At 38.6% G+C, this 18784-nt stretch overlaps 1 protein-coding gene across 1 annotated transcript; it reads right to left on the bottom strand.

Moving 5' to 3' along the window:
• Positions 1–1261: 1261 nt before the first annotated feature.
• nfkbie (nuclear factor of kappa light polypeptide gene enhancer in B-cells inhibitor, epsilon) lies at positions 1262–18745 on the bottom strand. The gene is made up of 6 exons (XM_053614088.1): positions 17984–18745; positions 12828–12930; positions 8906–9116; positions 5570–5658; positions 4915–5163; positions 1262–3438 (listed from the first exon to the last, which is right to left on the bottom strand). The coding sequence occupies exons 1-6, from the start codon at positions 18352–18354 to the stop codon at positions 3373–3375; spliced, it is 1089 nt and encodes a 362-aa protein (XP_053470063.1). The 5' UTR covers positions 18355–18745; the 3' UTR covers positions 1262–3372.
• Positions 18746–18784: the final 39 nt, after the last annotated feature.

Below are 18784 nucleotides of genomic sequence, written 5' to 3'. Positions count from 1 at the left end.
TCAACTATTTGCAATGTCATGGTCATGTAATCCAAAAGTAATGGGCAAAAATCAATAAGTCATGATGATATAAAATCCTATCTTGATGTGAGAGTAGGTAAATTGTTAGTGGCCATTATAATCAAATGCAGGTGTGATATTTATTTGTGGCCATTATGAGCCATAGGCCTCAGTATGTCCTGATTCATGATACTAACTTTACAATAGAATCTTATACAAAAAATAATTCCAAAAGCTATGAATTATTTCCCCATAAACATAACACTTTTACAATTAAATGTAATTTTTTTTTTTTTAGAAATAAGAAATAAGCACAGAAGTTTACTATATGATTGATTTAACATAAATAGTTTCAAACCAGGAAATAATATGGAAAACAAGTAATGGGAATTCCCTCCATCCAAATCATTCACTTGCCTGTATGGACACAGCACTTCATTCACATGACACCTGAGGTTTTATTTTGCTATACAAACAGGAAATTTTCTTGTCAAATGTTTCTGACGTGACCTTCTTCCCTTTCATGTTGCTGCTCTGATGTCTCTTCTACCCAGTAAGATGGGGTAATGAGATCGATAAACACAGACTACCTTCATGAAGATGTATCATTTTATTTATAAGGTACTTTTTAAAAATAAAACGTTCCCAAAATGTTTCACACAAAGCAACTGTAACAGAAATATAAGAGTAAAAAGACACTATTAAATAAGAGCAAAAACAAGCCAATGCAAAATGTTCATGAAGTGTATTTTCATACTCTTTTAAAAGTCAGTGAAGTGGTTTGACGTCAGGAGCGATGCGATCATTAAAAATGACAGTTTCTTGCTGTCAGCAGTGGAGAGAACGTCCCAGACCTTGGAGACAGAATACAATCATCTTTGTGATTGTCTTGCACACATTTACATTGTCAACTTTGAAATTGAAGTCAATATCAAAGTGATTCTTCACAGAACATCAGTATCAAAGGACCGTGACAGTTTTTGGCCATCAGAGACAAGGAGTTACGAGAAGTTAGGAAGTCTTTCTTTTATAATTTGTATCTAATAATTTGAACCTTTTTTTTTTTTTTTTTTTTTTAATTATAGCACATCTCCGAGTTAATGTCATTTAAGCAGTAATGCAGGGACATAACCTGTTAACTGCATACCTGGGTGTCATTCTGATAAAACCATGTGGCAAATCTGATGCCATGCTGTGACATATCAAACCTTAAAAGGTACGACCAACCTTATCAAACAAACAAACAAACAAACAAAAATACTTTTTTTTGTGTATTTTTTTTATTTTTTACTACAAACGCTAAAACTCATACGATGCAAAAGGGCTTTTCAGATGGAACACATATACGACAAAGTGACTTTTTGTTACTATAACTTCAATACAAAGTAATCCTTTCTTGTGCTGTTTCAAAATGCATATGTATAAGATTGTAACTGTACATCTTGCAAGTGTGGATTTAATGACATTTAAAAGAAAGCAACAAGTTTATGAGCATATCAAACATGTTTTTGAAATCCTTGGTTAAACCATTAAAATCCATCAACTGTTCCGGGTTAATTATTGTGAATTTGCCAGAAATACAGATTTTTTTTCTCCAACTGTTCAAAACGTATCAATAGGGTGTAGTAAAAGGAGCAAATTCTGCAAAAAAACAAAACAAAAAAACAAAAACCCCAAAACAACAGAAAAAAAACTACATAAAACACACAGTTGCACAAGCTTATACATGGATATTTAACTCTTTCGCATGTTAATACAAATTCTAATAACTGTTACAGTTTATATGAATAGAAATGATATATATTAAAATACGTATGAAATATTTGCAGACAACGATTGCTGTGATGGATCGAATATTTAGGATTAAGGTTGATCGCTGAAGATCCTTTCTACATGCATTCTTATTGCGTACACGGACAACCGATTTAGCAACCATTCGAAAGAATTCTCTATGCTTCATCGGCAGCGGATACACGTTGAATCAGTCTACAAACACCAATCACATTTTACAGTGGTGGTGCGAAACTATTCTCAAGTCTGGTAGCTGAGGAGCAAAGGCCTGAACTCATGGCTGATAAACTGAGAGATTAGATTCGGTTATTTTTCTACAGTTCATGGCTGGAGTTGGTCTTAATATACATTTGGCATTGGTATGCATCATTTCAAATTTGAAGCCACATACTGCAAAACGGATCACTTGGTGTGCAGGTAACGTCAAAGTGGTAGATCATTGGAAAAAGAAAAAAAAAACATTCACACACCTTCGGCCAAAATATGGGTGATGTTGGACACTAGCATTGTTTAGTTTTGCACTAAGTGGCTAATATTGCTAATGCAAAAAAAAACAAAAAAAACAACCCAATAAAACACGATAAAAAACCAAAGTCTCTCAACCAAGAACTTTGATGTAAATACAACAAATATACAAGTATCCTTGTTATATTTACAAACTGTTTATTTACGGAAAGCAGTGAAAACGATCTCTATTACGTGTTCGCTTCGTTAACCTCATAGCTTGTAACCTTGGCTGATGGCTAATGGAGGAACTTTATATAAATCTAATTTTCGTCAGAACAGAAGCGGGCTTTCAATAAAATCAGTAAATCCACCACGTGAGCATGATGTGCAGCCAGTGAAATTCTACTTGAGTAACAATACTGTCATTTACAAACAATTTTAAGAAGCATGAAACCAAACAATAGTATATCCCTGCTAGGTCAATACCAGAATTATTTACATGAGGGAAATTACAGAGTTTAACAAAAACAACCCGGGAAGGCGGGGTTATAAAAAAAAAAAAAAAAAAAAAAAAAAAAAAGGATTCGACAAACTTGTTACTTGAAGTCAGTTTAAAACTCAAAAGGGACATTTCCCTAAACCAGAAAAGTTGAGTGATGCTGTAAACTACGATTTGTGTTCTTACTCCTTATCTGAGCCTCCTCATCCTTCTCCGAAGTGATACAGTCACTTTCATAACCTAACATTTTTAATGTCCGTTTCCATACTGTATGAGGTATTCGATAATTCAAGCTATACGTTCATACACATTTCAGCATGTGTGGCATTAAATGGTTAAGAAGCAACCACCAGAAACTGAAATATAGATGAATATAGAAGAGAAAAAAAAACAAACAAACAAACAACAACAAAAAAAAAAACAACAAAAAACCAGGACGTTCATTTGATTACTACAGAACAATTTGGAACAGATTTGGAAAATAAAAACTTCACCCCAAACTCATGTATAAATTAACAGCTCTAATGTAATCAACATTTAAAATAAACAAGGTCATAGAAAGTAAAGCCATGTAAAAATGGTAATAATTGAAGTCCCCAGAGTTTACAGATAGAGGAACACGCCGATTTTCACACTCAGTAGTTCAAGCTGACAGTCCTGCCCATGATCTGGATGTCATCAAACGGCAGTAGTGCAAGTATCTGAAAGGCAAACACAGTCATCACTTAGACATGGTCCTGACACTGCATCCATTTTTAAAATAAAATAAATTTTTAAAAAAAAATTAAAAATCTGATCGTGTGTAAAGGTCACTGGAAGTTTTCAGTATTCATCAGTTTCATCTTCGCCATGTGTGTAATAACAATCTCACAAATCCTTATCAGTATTATCAATAGCGTAACACACAGTGGTGCTGTCATTTTTGTGAACGCTTTATAAAAATTTCTGCTATACATAAATCTGGTGGAATAATGTTTTGGAATGGCCGAGTCAAAGTCCTGACCTTAATCCAATAGAAATGTTTTGGAAGGACCTGAAGCAAGCAGTTCATGTGAGGAGGAAACCCACCAACATCCCAGAGTCGAAACTGTTCTGTACTGAGGAAAAAAAAAAAAAAACTCCTCCAAGCCGATGTGCAGGACCGATCGCCAGTTACCAGAAGTGTTTAGTTTGAATTATTGCTGCACAAGGGCGGTCACACCAGATACTGAAAGCACTGAAAGGTTCACATACTTTTGCCGCTCACAGATATGTAATATTGGATAATTTTCCTCAAGAAATAAATGACCGAGTATAATATTTTTTTGTCTCATTTGTTTAACTGGGTTCTCTTTATCGACTTTTAGGACTATCCGTTGGTGTTTTAGGTCATATTCATGCAGATATATAGAAAAATTCTAAAGGGTTCACAAACTTTCAAGCACCACTGTATAATCGATGAAAACTAGACAAAAAACTAAACACAATAATAAACATGGAAGCCTGTCGTAAATCTCTGGCAATTCAGAAATGTTTTATTTTTACCAACTTTGGCTCGATCTCATCTTTAGAAGGCTTTAGCTTCAGTTAGCTTTGTCCCGCGTATCATGTCCAACGTTAATCTCATCCGAAAGCAGGTAGTGATTTGAGTTCACTCGGGATTTAAAGGGGGAAGCCGAGAAATGAGCAGATATTATAGTCAAATGACTAATTCTTCTAAAAGTAGAGCTCTTCAAGGAATTCAGGTTATTCGTGTAGTGCCAGTGAGCTGTTCCGAAAAAGAGAACGCTCAGAATATGAAGGAAGCATTCAACACAAAAATCAAAACTACTAATGATCAAGATTTGCATGACATCAGTTAGAAGAACCACAACTGCCTTTTCACGGGCATTTCAGTTAGAGGTCATGTGACTTAGCGCTTCTGACACCAGGAAGTGAAAATCATACTCAGTAAAAATGATACTGATATAATGGCAACCAGCAGGATGAAACCTCAGGATTTGGGCATGTATACAAGACCTTTACCTGCACATTTCAGTGATAGCATTGGGTTCTACTTCACTTATAAGTGGATTTGGATTATTTCATGCAAATACATGACTCATATGAAGGTGAGAATGCTGTATTTGGACTTATAAAGGCTGGACTTTGGGGGGGGGGGGTTTGCTGTCTCGGTGTTGAAATCGAATCATTCTTACGTCATCGTTGCCGTCGGCGAGGTCCAACGCGGTCTCGTCCTCCATGTTGCGAATCATTTTATCAGCTCCTGCCTGGCACAGGTGGCTGGTGATGGCGGTGTCTTGACGCCCGACTGCCAGGTGGAGTGCCGTGCAACCGTTTAGCATAGCAGCATCTACGTTGGCGCCTCTTTTTAGCAGCAGAATCACTGCATCCACGTCATGCAGCTCCACGGCCATGTGTAACGCCGTTTTCCCACTCGTTCCCTCCTGAGGGCAGACGTGTAGCAGGGTCAGTACGTGTCAAAAAGCAGGGCCAAAGCTTGATTCGTGCTTATATAAGCGTTATGACAATGTGTTAGTATTTGTTAGATCTAAAGAAGAAGAAAAAAACAAACAAAAAAAAAAACAGTCTGCGCTAATTAAGGTATAAAAATTGGGTGATCTACAATATAAAAGTTACGAAAATCAACGTTTCTATATTTTGAAGCTTTCTATAAATGGTTACTGCACTGTTATATGGTCTGTAATACCATCCTGTTTGAAAAAAAGCCAAGTTACAAGCAGATACTGCAACGTCAGGCATCCAGCAATGAGATGCAAACAGGTAGTGCAGCTTAGAGAAAGGAAAGCTTGGTCTTTTTATAACTGCATAAAAGCTCCTCTCACTTCTCACCTGCAGGTTCAGATCCACACTTTTCTTAATCATCATTTTCATGATTCTGTGTTGTTTGTGCAGTGTGGCAACGTGTAGGCAAGTCAGACCTGGTTTAAGAAAACAAAACAAAAATCCTTAATGGTGCATTTATTTAAATAACAAAGAAAGAACAAAAGATATGCTTCTGTATGATTTAAGAAAACCCGAAACATATCCTAAAATCTTGCACAAAATATTTGTACTAGAATTTGCCGAAACTCGTTAACATACCCAAGAGGCCGAGCTACAGATCAGTAGGTATGTTTACACGCACCCGGTTTCATCGGTCAGAACGAATTCAATCCGATCGCACAATCCGAAAGTACCGTTTATACGAACCCTAAACACCGCAAGCCGATTCAGATATTCGTTTACACGTGCGTTATATACATTCTGAACAAAAACGTCTGCGAAAGTGCAGAGCGTCTGTTGTCGGGTTTCACTGCACTGCGCATGCGAGTCAGATTCAAGCGTTCACGTGGCTATTTTTTCCCCTCTTTAATGGATTTTTTCAGATCTACACTTTCAATCCAATCGAAATTCCATTCAAGCTCGATTGGATCGATCGGGGTGTTTACGTGAAGGCTTTTCGATCCGATTACTAACGGATTATTTGGTTGCATGTACATGCATCTAGTGGAGAATGGACCGGGTGTCATATACTGTATGCTACACCAAGAGGTTCTAGGCACTATTGGTGTGTGGCACCGTCAGGTGCAATGCTGAATTGTGCTAGCGGTGATGTCACACAACATTTATTTATTTATTTATTTATTTATTTATTTATTTATTTAAATCTCCCAAAGTATAGTGGATTAGCAACGTGATCCCAGATTAATACCCCAAAATCCTTTCATATTTAACGTGACTGCGTGTGTGGTATTTTGAACACGTCGGACCGTTACTACACGACGGTTTATTACGGTTTTATTCCGCTCATACCACAGTAATTAGTCAATGATTACAATTATTTACTTATTGAAGAACGACAAAGTACTTGGAACCGTTTAGTGTTATGTAGTTGTTATGGAATGTCTGCAGACAGGCTAGTCCCTGTTGTCACGTACATTATAGCAGCTATAAATAGTTGTTCCCTCACTAGCCGGTCTTCTTTTTTTTTTTTTCTTTCTTTCCCCTCTCTCGAGTTTTATAAGACAAACATGTTGTCGTGTTACCGAGAAACTGGAAAGCGCAAACTCCTGAGTCCCGAAGACATCCCTGTGGCAGAAAACGTACTAATAACCCTTACAAAGCGCTGACACCCGAGACTCTTTCCATAAACGTTACATAAAACGTCTCCATAATCGATGCTTACGCGTCTTCGTTGTTTTGTGTTGTGGAGCGTCTGCAGGCTGTTACTATGGAAACGAGCGTAATAAAGATCAAAAACAACTTCTAACCAATCAGAATGAAGAATTCGACAGCGCTGCGGTATGAACGCAGAACATGATAGAATACGAATAAATAAATAAATAAATAAATAAATAAATAAATAGACTGTGATTTTGTGGTATTCATCACGAAGCTCTAACTTCAAACCAAAAGGAGGACACTGTTAAAACTGCAACGTCAATGCGGATGTCAATTCCAAAACCTTTACACGGACTTCCCTGTTCCCTTACTGCTACGTTTCTGTTCGCTAAAAGGCCTAGACAAATGGAAAATGATCTCTCGCATTAAAATGCCAGCACTTTATGTATTGTGCTTAACGTCCTTGTTTTGGTGCAAGTTGCCCAGATACGCAGAAAACTTGAAAGCAAACAGGAAGGATGAAACGTTAACTAAAACCTTTACATGAGGATATCATATTACGCTTTCATACTGCTTAGAGGGAAGTGAATGAATCAGCCCCTACTACACACACACACACACACACACACACACACACACCTGTTTATCAGGTACACCTACGACATAGATAGATCACTTTGTAGGTGTACAATCACTAAATGAAGATCATCTCTCACTCTGTGAAGTCTGACCATTAATGGAAATAGACCTCTACAGGATCACTGATGAGCAGATATCATTTGGGCGTCGGACCATTCTCAGAACAGCAGCAACGACGCCACGGCAACGTGCGTTATTGTTGTACCAGCCAATCAGGCATAGCAGAACTGTTGGGATTTATTTATTTATTTTTTTTAAAAACAGACCAGCAATGAAAAATACCCAGCGAACAGTGATAAGACACTGAACCCGAAAGGCCAGAGGACGATTAACACACTCCGTGAGCTTGGAGAAAGATGAGATCTAGTCTTTAAGTAGAAGTGTGCTGATGAATTATGCACTCAAGTGGTCTGTACGGTAGGAGGACCTCACTAGGGGGATAAAGAATATCCGCACATGGCATGTGTAGCTGATAAACAGGCCAGTCTGTGAAGGTGTACACCAAAACTAAGCTACGAGAGGATGTGAGTTACATAGATTTTATCACAGGGTTAAGGGGATTTTAGGCAAATCGCTTAGCGTCATATCTAAAAGTGATCGAACCACTGTGAGCAAAACTGTGACAAAATTAATATGATAAAATCCAGTGTTCAATAAACATTTAAACGTATTAGTAGTAATATTCGCTATAAGCAATTCTTCTGCCACAAAATATAGTCAGTTAAGAGTAACCTCTAGTCACTGAGCAACAAAACAGGCAGAAATTAGGATTAAGGTATTCAATGGACAGAACGATGTCATAATGATTAGCATTAATCATTGCATTAATACAGAATTCAGTTATTATATATAACGGCTTTGAACAAAGCTCAGCCAATCAGAGGTCAGAACCAAGACTATCTATATATTTTTTTTTTTTCTTTTTTTTTTTTTTAAATAAAAGACGTTTTGGACTTCTGTTCTTCAGAAGCGGAACGATTTTGGGAAGGTTAAGGAAGGTCGCTGTTATTTTATTTCATTCAGTTGCTCTGATTTATTGTGCTCATTTTAATTGAGTACCGATCGCTCACAAGCACTTCCTTATCATCTCGTTTGGTGAAGTGTTCTGTAAATGGTCAGTGAAGGCAGTGATGCTTCCCGACAACAACCATCATCAATCAGACCAGAAGTGTCACCACTGACAGCAAACATACTTCTCTATTCGTCAGAATGACTTCAGTTAACTACCTTGCCACAGAATCCTTATGGTTACTCTTGTCTCTGTTGTGACATTCTATATTGCAGAGAAAAGCTGTTACACAAGCTAGCCTGGGAAATTCTAGACAGTCACTAGGCCAAAAACATAACTGCCGTTGTCCTGCCGCTGAAATGGTTCCTAGACCGTTTCATATATATTTATTAAAATGTAGTGTGCTGCAGTATTACCTCTCCAGTTCTGTGTCTCGAACACCGGGGTCAGCATGGAGGGCGAAGCCTGACGGAGCATCTCATTAGCACAATCGAACCTGCCTTGTTCGCAGGCCACGTGGAGCGGCGTGTTTCCATCCTGGTCCTGGAGCTCTAGACATGCACCGTTCGCCACCAGAGCCTTTACCACGGACACCTGGTTCAGGTAGACGGCCAGGTGCAGCGGCGTCTGAGTGAGAAGATCAGGCAGAAAAATCGTCTCAGCAACATTGCTTTCCAAAACAGAGTACACCTGCACGTCAGCATTTAGGTGATGATTTACATTTAGGTGCGAATTATTTAACTAAGCTGAATATTATTGGGGGTGGGCGGGAATGGGAGGTTCGAATCCTGCCTCTGCACGGAGCTTGCATGCTCTACCCGTGCTTTGGGGGTTTCCTCCGGGTACTCCGGTTTCCTCCCAAATACATGATTGACATTTCCAAATTGTCCGGAGTGTGCGAGATTGTGCCCTGCGATGGGTTAGCACCCTGTCCAGAGTGTCCCCGACCCTTTGCCCTGATCTCCCTTCAACAGACTTCCTGTGACCCCGTGTAGGATAAGCAGGATGGAAATATTATCTAGCTAAATCTTTTTACTTGGTTAAGATGTTATACACGATACGATATTGACACTGCAATAAATGATTCATATCACTAATACACTTTTCTGAGAGTATCATGGTTCTCAGAAATTACTCACAGTAACAAGAAGAACGATTTGACTAAATCGACAATTTTCGGGCAAATAAATTTCACAACTGGGGAACTCAACAGCAGTGTTTTCCTCTAAACGGTTCTTACGAAGGATGCGGTCTTTCTAGATCCAAAATAGAGGAAGCGCTGATTTTAGCAGTGTGAGTGATTTAGATGCCCCTCAATTATCTTTGGGATATCAATTATTAATGATTCTAATTAAATTTATTTATCAATTATTTGCAAAGCTGGTAAAACCAGAATAAGTTCTCGAATACAGTAAAAACGGCACGTCTAAACTTGCTCAACTGCTAACTCCTCCACAAAGTTCCACTGGGACAGGATCTTTACTCTACCGGTCAGCTGAAGATATTAAGAACGAAATAAAACATGTTTATTCTGAGCTAAACATTCATTTTTAAACACGTTTTAGACAAATAGAACAGCACATACAAAATCATTGGCCTTTTCTATAACGTGAAAACGTTGATCGTGAATTTGGATTACGTTTAAATGCGGTGTTTCCCCAAATTGCACCATAGTTTTACGGTATAAATATAAATATGGAGCTCGGCAACAAGACGCCTGACGTTACAAAATGACAGTTTACACTAATGCCATTTTTGGTGTTTCATGAAATGATAGGATTATTATTTTAGAGCTATGGGCTGATAACTTGTTTACGGACTACTGTAGTATATTGTAGAACAATCATCATTATTGAAGACATTTTTCAGCGTCGTCACATTTGCATATCTTTTAAACAAGAAAACTGTTCGAATACAATAATGTACAAAGGGGAAAACTTAACATGAGAGCACAAATTTTCATATATAGAGTATATTATTGCCCCATGTGTGGCATGAGACCTCATTAAAGGGGATCTTGTAAGAGTGAAACACACATCTGTTAAACGCTTGCATCATATAGTAACTCATCCATGGTCTTTTGATAGCAGCAGTGCATAGTGAATTAGACTGAACCTACCCCAGCAGAACGAGAACACCACTACATAGCTTACTCAGTTTAAGAGTGCTCACTTGTAGTGCTGAGGTGTTACTGACTAATCCGACCAAAGCCCCGACCTGCTTACGTGGATTTCGGTAAGCTTGGTGCACTACTACATTTCCATTAGTCACATGTTTTGAGTGCTGACTGCAACAGATTTGCTTCTTCTCACTTAATAGGCTTCTCATTCGAGACACTCTGCAGTGCAGCACCGATACGCCACGATTCTTTCAGATACTGCATGCTAGCGCAAATCAGCCAAAAATCAAAACGCACACAACGTTCTTCTTACCCCAAATATAATCAAACATGTGATGTCTGATGCACTAGAGCTATTAGGCTAATGTAGCTAACAAGTAAAAGCCATTTAACTGCATGTCTAAATCTTTATGCTCCAAAAGACACTGCTTGGCACAGTAACAACATTTTCATGAAATCTCAGTATTAATGGAAATGTATAAAATATGGACAAATTTGACGTGTTCCTTTGTTTGTAATTTAAACACCATGCCAACTACCATGGCTATTTGTAGCAAAATATGAAGAATTTTATCTTTAAAAATCTAAAACGAATTCTGGCCTCACGTCATTAAAAATCTTTTCAGATGAATCAATCGAATAATAATAATAATAATAATAATAATAATAAAGTCACAGAGGAGTTGAACCCATCACAGTCCATTAAAATATGCCTCAGAGATATTGGACTTTGACATAAGGGGCATAAAGGAGGATCTTCACCCGTGTGTTGTAAATCGAGTTTATAATGGGTTTGAGGTCTGAAGATGGAATAAAATTAGAAAATTAAAATACACTAAAATCATTAAAATGCCTACCTAAAAGCCTTTAACCTACAGATGTGTTCTACCTTTCACTTCCTACCCTCACTACAGATTCCAGATTTAAATGGGCTAATGAGGAGACGTCATATTAACTTCGCGAGTGAGGGTGTTACCATGTCACAGTTAGTCACAGGTTTCAAAGCAAAGATTTAAATGAATTTGCATCTATAACCGCCCACCCATTTATTTTTTATTTTTAACTTGATCAGTTTCCTTATTCCAGCGGTTCTTATTCTTTTTGCGTCAGCCTGGGACTCTCCAAAAATGTAGGTTGGATTTCACAACGCCCCTTTGTTTGGACTCGCCTTAAATAGTACAGCTCCAACCTCCATTTCTCAGGGCAGGGAGCAGTGATGGCATTTACATAACTTTATCATACACAGCGATCAAACGCACAGACATGGCATTGCTGACCAGAATGAAACAATCTAAACCCATCGAATTTTGGCGAAGGAGCCCTGCACAAAGCTTTGCTAGGGGTTTTTTTTTTTGGTCTCAGCATGCCACTTTTCCCCTCACTGCCATGCTCTCAAGACCTGACGATGTAAAGAGATTTTATTTCTTTTTTTAAAAAACGTGTTCTCAAAAATAATTTTAAAAAAAAGTAGAACAATTTGATCTTGCCTTTCGATTTTTATTTTTCTTAATATATAAACCACGATGTGGCGAAGAGTCTCTTCTACAAAGATTCCGTAACAAATTTTCCCTGTAATTTTCACTACCAGCTCGTGTGTTGTAAACTGCTGACTGATACCGACACAATTAAATGAAACATTCCAAACCATAACACCCCGATTAGCGAGGAGTCAATTTAATGTAGTTTCCCCCATTTTGCTATTTGGTGACCTCACTATTCTGTGGACTTAGCTGGCTAGCAACTTCCGCGCTCTTTCCAATGACTTCGACGAACTCGTAATGAACTCGTCTTCACGTCCCTATTACTACTACAGAAACTGTGAGGTCACAATACAAATATTGCGATAATCTTAATCTCAGTTTAAGAAGTTGAGCAGTTAGTGTTATCAGTGATACCGAAAGGTCATTTTAAAACACACCAACCCATATCATATCCTCCTTCACAAATTGTATGCAACTTAGGAAAAATAAAAATCTCTGTAATGGAAAATATGATAGGAGTAGTATTTTTGAATAAAAATATGGAAATCAGTGAAACCCCTGAGTCTGATGACATTTCTAGCTTAAGATGGAGTTTCCCCTTACAACAGAAATGACATAACCAATACAATCCTGAAAAGCACTACATACACGTTTCACACTGAATTGGCTGGCTGTGTTAGTGAAGACAAAAGCAAGAGACCAAAAATATCACATTCTATGAAATGAGGGAAGTGTTACCTGATATAGATTATTCTGGATGTCCAGGATCTCTTTGGGGAACAGATTTATGAGCTGGTGGGCGAATTCCTCCACTTCATGGATTATTGCCAAATGGAGAAAACTGGACAGGAATGATGTATATATATATATAAAAAAAAAAAAAAAGAATAAAAAAAAATTAAATAATGCACTGGGTTAAATAATGCAGTGTTATATTTAATCACATTCAGATGGGGAAAGAGGGAACAGAAGACCACACACCGACATTGGAAAGTGTTTCATAATCTGTGACGCAGAACAATACGGGGTAAATAAATAATACTAAGAAATTCTTCACACCCATGCAGAGCGAGAGGCACAGGAGTTGCACAACACTGGAACTTTTCTACACACCGCATTCAAGTCGGGGCGCACAGCTCAGCGCGGTTGTATCCGGTTCTTGGAAAACTACACTTTAAAATTAGATCAGGTTTTAGAAAAGGAGTTGAATTAAAACCACGCGTTCAGATGAAAAGTAGTTGACCCCATTCAGAATGCAAAGGAGGAAACAAACACTACGATAAGGAGGTTAAAGAGCACAGGAAACCGTACACGACTGCAAAGACATGACTCTTTAACACACGCCCCTGAGCTGCCTTTTCACAGAAGAGATGGCTTTTAAAGGAATGTTTCAGTCAAGAATGATCTTTACATATTTTTATCGTTTTATATATGTACGTGCATACAGGAAAAACGCGTAAACGGTCATTCTTGGCGGAAACATTCCTTTAAAAGCCACCTCAATGAAAAGGCAGCTCAAGAGGCGGGTTGCCAAAAACCCCTTAGCCATTCATCAAGAATGCACAAATGAAAGTAGATAAACTTCCGCGCGCTTTGTGAATCAGACAATGACTGATGCAATGAAGATGAAGGCGGCTATTTCTGATTTTAGGCTAATAATTAAGCTATTTAAAACAACAGGCACTGAGGTGAACCTGCTTGGAGGAGGATGCAAATGTACATCCCCAAGTTTGCCCCGGTGCACAGTGAGGAGCTAAGAGAGCTTAGACGATCATGGTTGGAGATTGTCACCAAGTCTGCAAATCTGCTATTAGATGCCATGACCAGGTCAATAAACTATACAGCTGTGCCAGGAGAAAGCCTTTCCTTTAATCTAACCACAAACGTAAAGGCCTGGAGTTTGCTGGATGCTTCTGGAAATGGAGTCTATGGTCAGATGAGACAGAAATATAAAAAGAATGAAAAGAACCTAATCCCCAATGTTAAGTATGATGGAGGACCGGTGATGTTAGGATACAAGGCATCATGGACCATCAAGTACAAAACATACATCCAGGACATAAATACCATAAAATCAAGTTTTCCTAAATGACCATTCCAGTCTCCTGACCTAAACCCTATTAAAAAAAAAAAAAAAAAGTGTGATGAAATGAAGAAGTATCGCAGGAGAAGTCTCATTGCTGTAATCGGTCGCAAGAAGTACTAAATGGAGGAGGGGTGCAAATAAGTATGACATTGTTTTCATCAAAATGTGGATTTTCTATAAGGGTTTCTAGATTTACTTCAGTTAAAAGGTTAGCTTTCCTTCCTATTTCCAGCGTGCTAAAGATAAAGCTGAAGAGCCACCACGATCCTTGTTCGCAACCTTCGTCAGCCGTCTTTACCAAGGCTGCCAATAATTCTGGAAAAAAAAAAATCACATGCCTAAGAATGACGTTATCAAAAAAGGAACGATTTTACCGTGCTGTATTATACCGTTTACATATAGTGTAATGGTTATATTTTATAATAAAAGTACGTCTGCATTAGGTAAGTACCGATATTAAAGCTTAGTATGAAAATTTAATACAATATGAAACTTAATAAAATACGAAAATTTTGTAACTTTACATGCCTCATAATTTATTATAATGATACAAGACCACTATATTACTCCGCTTGTTATACTTTTTTTTGTTTGTTTTCTTTAAAAAAACACATCGATGTATTTCAACTATATCTGATATTACTACTAATAAGGTCACTTGGCTGTGCTCCTTCTCACAGCTCGAGTATCAAACAGGAAGTGTTGCTCTAAAAAAAAAAAAGAAAAAAAAACCCAAACACAAGTCATACACCAGGACACCAACCAAGTGCACCTTGTATCAATGAACAATTATTTCACTTTCAGTAAATGATAAATACGAGGAAGAAACAGTGGAATTTCTCAGAAGTATTTTGTCAGCAGCCCTGAAGTGAAAGTCCTTTCCAGAAGTGAGAAATCGCTCCTCCTGGATAGAGCTTGTGGGGATTTCACGAGGTCTCACAGCATTGATAAAGACATGAAATGAGTGTGTTCTGTCTGCCGATGGATCTTGCTATACATGAACCCTCACTGACCCTTCTTAACATCTGATAAAATGACAAATCAGACGTTTCCAAGAAACAAACATTCAAAGAACACATAGACTAGGTCTGCAAGGCTTTCCTTTCTGCAGTAAAATCCTAAGAGCGTTGACTCATGCGTCCATCATTTCTCACTGTAGCGATGCTTTGTTCACAAGTTCAAGTCGCTTTACTATCATTTCAACCATCTACAGCTGGTACAGTACACAGTGAAACGAAACAGCGTTCGTCCAGGAGTACAGAGAACACGGACAGACCGCAGTTCAGTTAGTTATACGTGCAGAAGCATGTATACAGTGCGTTATAATTACACCGGTTTTATCCCATCACTTCACTCCTGATGTATAATTTAGAATTCATTTCAGTCACTCTAGGCTGCACTGCGAGTCAGGTTTTAGGCTCATGACGTTGACTTTTAGCTATAAAATTTTAGCAATGTATATATATTTTTTTGTTTTGTTGCAAAATCGTATAGCTATTTTTAATTGTTGCACTGACTAACGTTTCCAGAAAATGTACAATTTTGCAACCAAGTTCAAGTGTACATGTGTGTTGATGCATCAGTCCTCCAAGCCCTTAACCATATGCTCTTTTTGTAGCACGGAGGTATCAGAATGTGTTTCCAGTAGAGCGCTGGGGAAATTCCACTGCCATGGTGTACTTCTGCTTTCTTGCGCAGATGCGCCACCGATAAGCGAGACAGAGTTTCTAGACGCGTGTGTGTCTGTGTGTGTGTCTGTGTGTGTGTGTGTAACTGCATGCAATGTTAGATTAGTGAACTTTAACGTAAATCACACGAGTGTGAATCACTACAGACATTACACTAGACCATGAATCTACACTGCAGTCATCAAGGCATATCTATTACCACAAAACTCAAAGCTTTTAACCTATTTTCCTTATAGAAAATACACAAGAAGCACATGCCAATATTTAGTTGTGGGTCTGCTCAGAGAATTGCATTCATCTGGGTGCCATGGTTTATGTTTATATAAAAAAAAAAAAAAAAAAAAAAAAAAAGGTATACAATTACATTTTTTTTTTTTTTTTAATCCAGTCGACAACTCGATGGAATTGGCTTTTCTGTGCAACTCACAAATTTGTCCAGTATAAGAAAGATGGCTGTCTTGATCTCAGAAACGCGAACGCTGCCTAGCATACAGTAGTTGCAACTTTACTTCTGTTAACCACAAGTCAGTGGATTGACGTAAGCTGTGAAATTAAACTTCTTGGCAGATATAAAGATAGAGGAAGCACTGCTGAAGTCAAAGGGTAATTTTTAGCAACAAACAAAACAAAAAAAAATCCCACAAGTAGGCCATCTCTCACACCCTGCGTGCGATCAGCCGTGCCATGCCAAGCCATGATTAACGCTACATGAGATGATGGTGACTGAAACAGCTCTTCCAAGCTCACAACAATGTAAGCACCACTTTTAGACAAACCTGGATCTGTTCCTTTCAGTAAACAAAAGAGAAAATACATACATTTATGAGAACTGTGACTTCAGACTATTATGAGTTAAAATAATTGAAGTCTACCTGTACAAGACAACCCAGGGATGTCTAATCTACACAAAGACCAGGTGTGGCTGCAGGTTTTCATTCTGTCCAATGCATTATAATTAGCCTTCAAATAATTGAACCTAGGGTATGTCGATACATGTCCTCGAGTCCTGGAGACCTACTTCCATGCATGTTCTCTGTGAAGGAAGATGGTAAGGGTAATGTTTGTTTGGAATTAAAACCTGCAGCTGTGTCGGCCCTTTGTGATCAGATACGCGAGGGTTAAAGGGGAATTTGAATAGTTCAAATCAGATGGTTGAAATGAAACCCAGGAGCCACGGAGACTCGTTGCAGAAGTCAGTGGTTAGTTTAAACCAGAGTTTCTGAATCGTGGTCCTGGCACACTACCACCCTGTACATTTTGGTGTTTTCTATTCGCTTAGTAATTAGCTCAGACGTTCAATCAAACGAGCCGTGAGCAGGAAAAAACCTGAACGCCTTAAACACTCCTGGCCTGCGTTAATAATTGGATTTAGCTTGTTGTCTGGTTGTAACTGCGTTCAGTGGAAGTTTCTGACTGCATGTCTCAGCCGTTTAGGAACATCAAAGCCCTTTATGCCTGTGTGGTTTCTGATCTCGTCTGACATGCATTACCTCTAATGACGTACCAAAGGCCATCCACTGAATAAGCGAAACCCGGTTTGAACAAGCAGGGCCTTATTTGATGTAAATATTCTTACTCATGTGCGAAAAATAAATAAATAAATAAATAAAAATAGTACTAACCAGTCGTTTTGAGCCGTGTGTGAGGATCAGCTGATTGTGGTGGTGCTCAGAACCCTGCTGGGAATTTTTTTATTTAAAAAACAAACAAACAAAAAAAAATAGAAACCATCACAGAAATTCTAATGGTTTCCACTACAAATACCATTACAAACCATCAGCCCACCAATAAAACCATTACTGGTCCTTAATGGTATCCACGAGTCATGACATATGCCATCAAGAAAAGGCACCAAAATTACCAGTAGAGACCTACACAGTTTCCATTAAAACAAATACAACTCCCATTACAACCATTACAAATTCTATGAGGGTTTGTTTGTTTGTTTGTTTGTTTGTTTGTTTGTTTCCCAGCAAGGAAGCTTCCATTAACATTACTCATGCTAGATAGTGTTTTGGAAAACTAAAGTTAAATTGTTTAGTTAGTTAGTTAGTTAGCTGTAATCTAATCTAGACGCCTTTTTTTTTTAGGTCACGAGTTAAATTTTCAGAAGAACCTACGTGTCTCCATCTTCTGTGACGGTTGTTAGCAGGTTTCCTTCCTCTTCGGTGTAATCCACTGGGTACAGGTACTGGTTCTGGTTCTGGACCCCCTGGTCGGCTCGAGTCTCCGAAACGTTGCATTTGCCCATAAGATCACTCAGACTTTCTGTGGTCAGAGATGAAGAGCCATAAGACGAGTCCAGACGCTCAACCGTGCTCAGTTTGTCCTGCTCTGTTCTCCCACTGCTGTGATCCGGTACCGAACTCGTGGTACTGCACCGATCATCTCTGCTGAACGACCCGAACGACTCGATCCCGGAGTCGATCCAGTTGTCCTCCAGCAAATCAAACTTGCTCTTCTCGTCCCTGTCGCCTACTCTTCTCTCCATGGTGCTCTGTTTATGTATGTGCAGGTTAATGAGAGTGTTCAGGCTTCACACCGCGTCGAGGGTCAGCCGAAGTGCAGTCACCGCGCCGGGGAAAACAAACCCGTCCGTTTCAGCTGTTGGTCGCCGTCGTTGTTTTTCATTCCAGCTCCAGTTTTTGTTTTGTCTGAAATCGAAGGTACGAATACACTGAGACCAGCAGAACCCGTTCATAACCGATCCAGGTCGAGAAGAGAAAAACAAGCCGCTGGTGACAGGCGCAGAGAAATGACCGACTTTTGACGGGTTTTGAATGTTTACGGGTGGTTAAGAGGAAGCTGTGAAAAGGGGGCGGGGCTCATCTTTAAACTACAAGGAAGTCGTGAAGTTTGCGGTCACGTGATTGCACACTACCGCTGCTAGATAAAGACAAAACATCACTACAGATCACTGT

This window comes from Ictalurus furcatus, chromosome 25 (assembly GCF_023375685.1).
Source record: "Ictalurus furcatus strain D&B chromosome 25, Billie_1.0, whole genome shotgun sequence".
Taxonomy (NCBI): Eukaryota; Metazoa; Chordata; class Actinopteri; order Siluriformes; family Ictaluridae; genus Ictalurus; species Ictalurus furcatus.
This window is presented reverse-complemented; position numbering and strand designations above follow the sequence as displayed.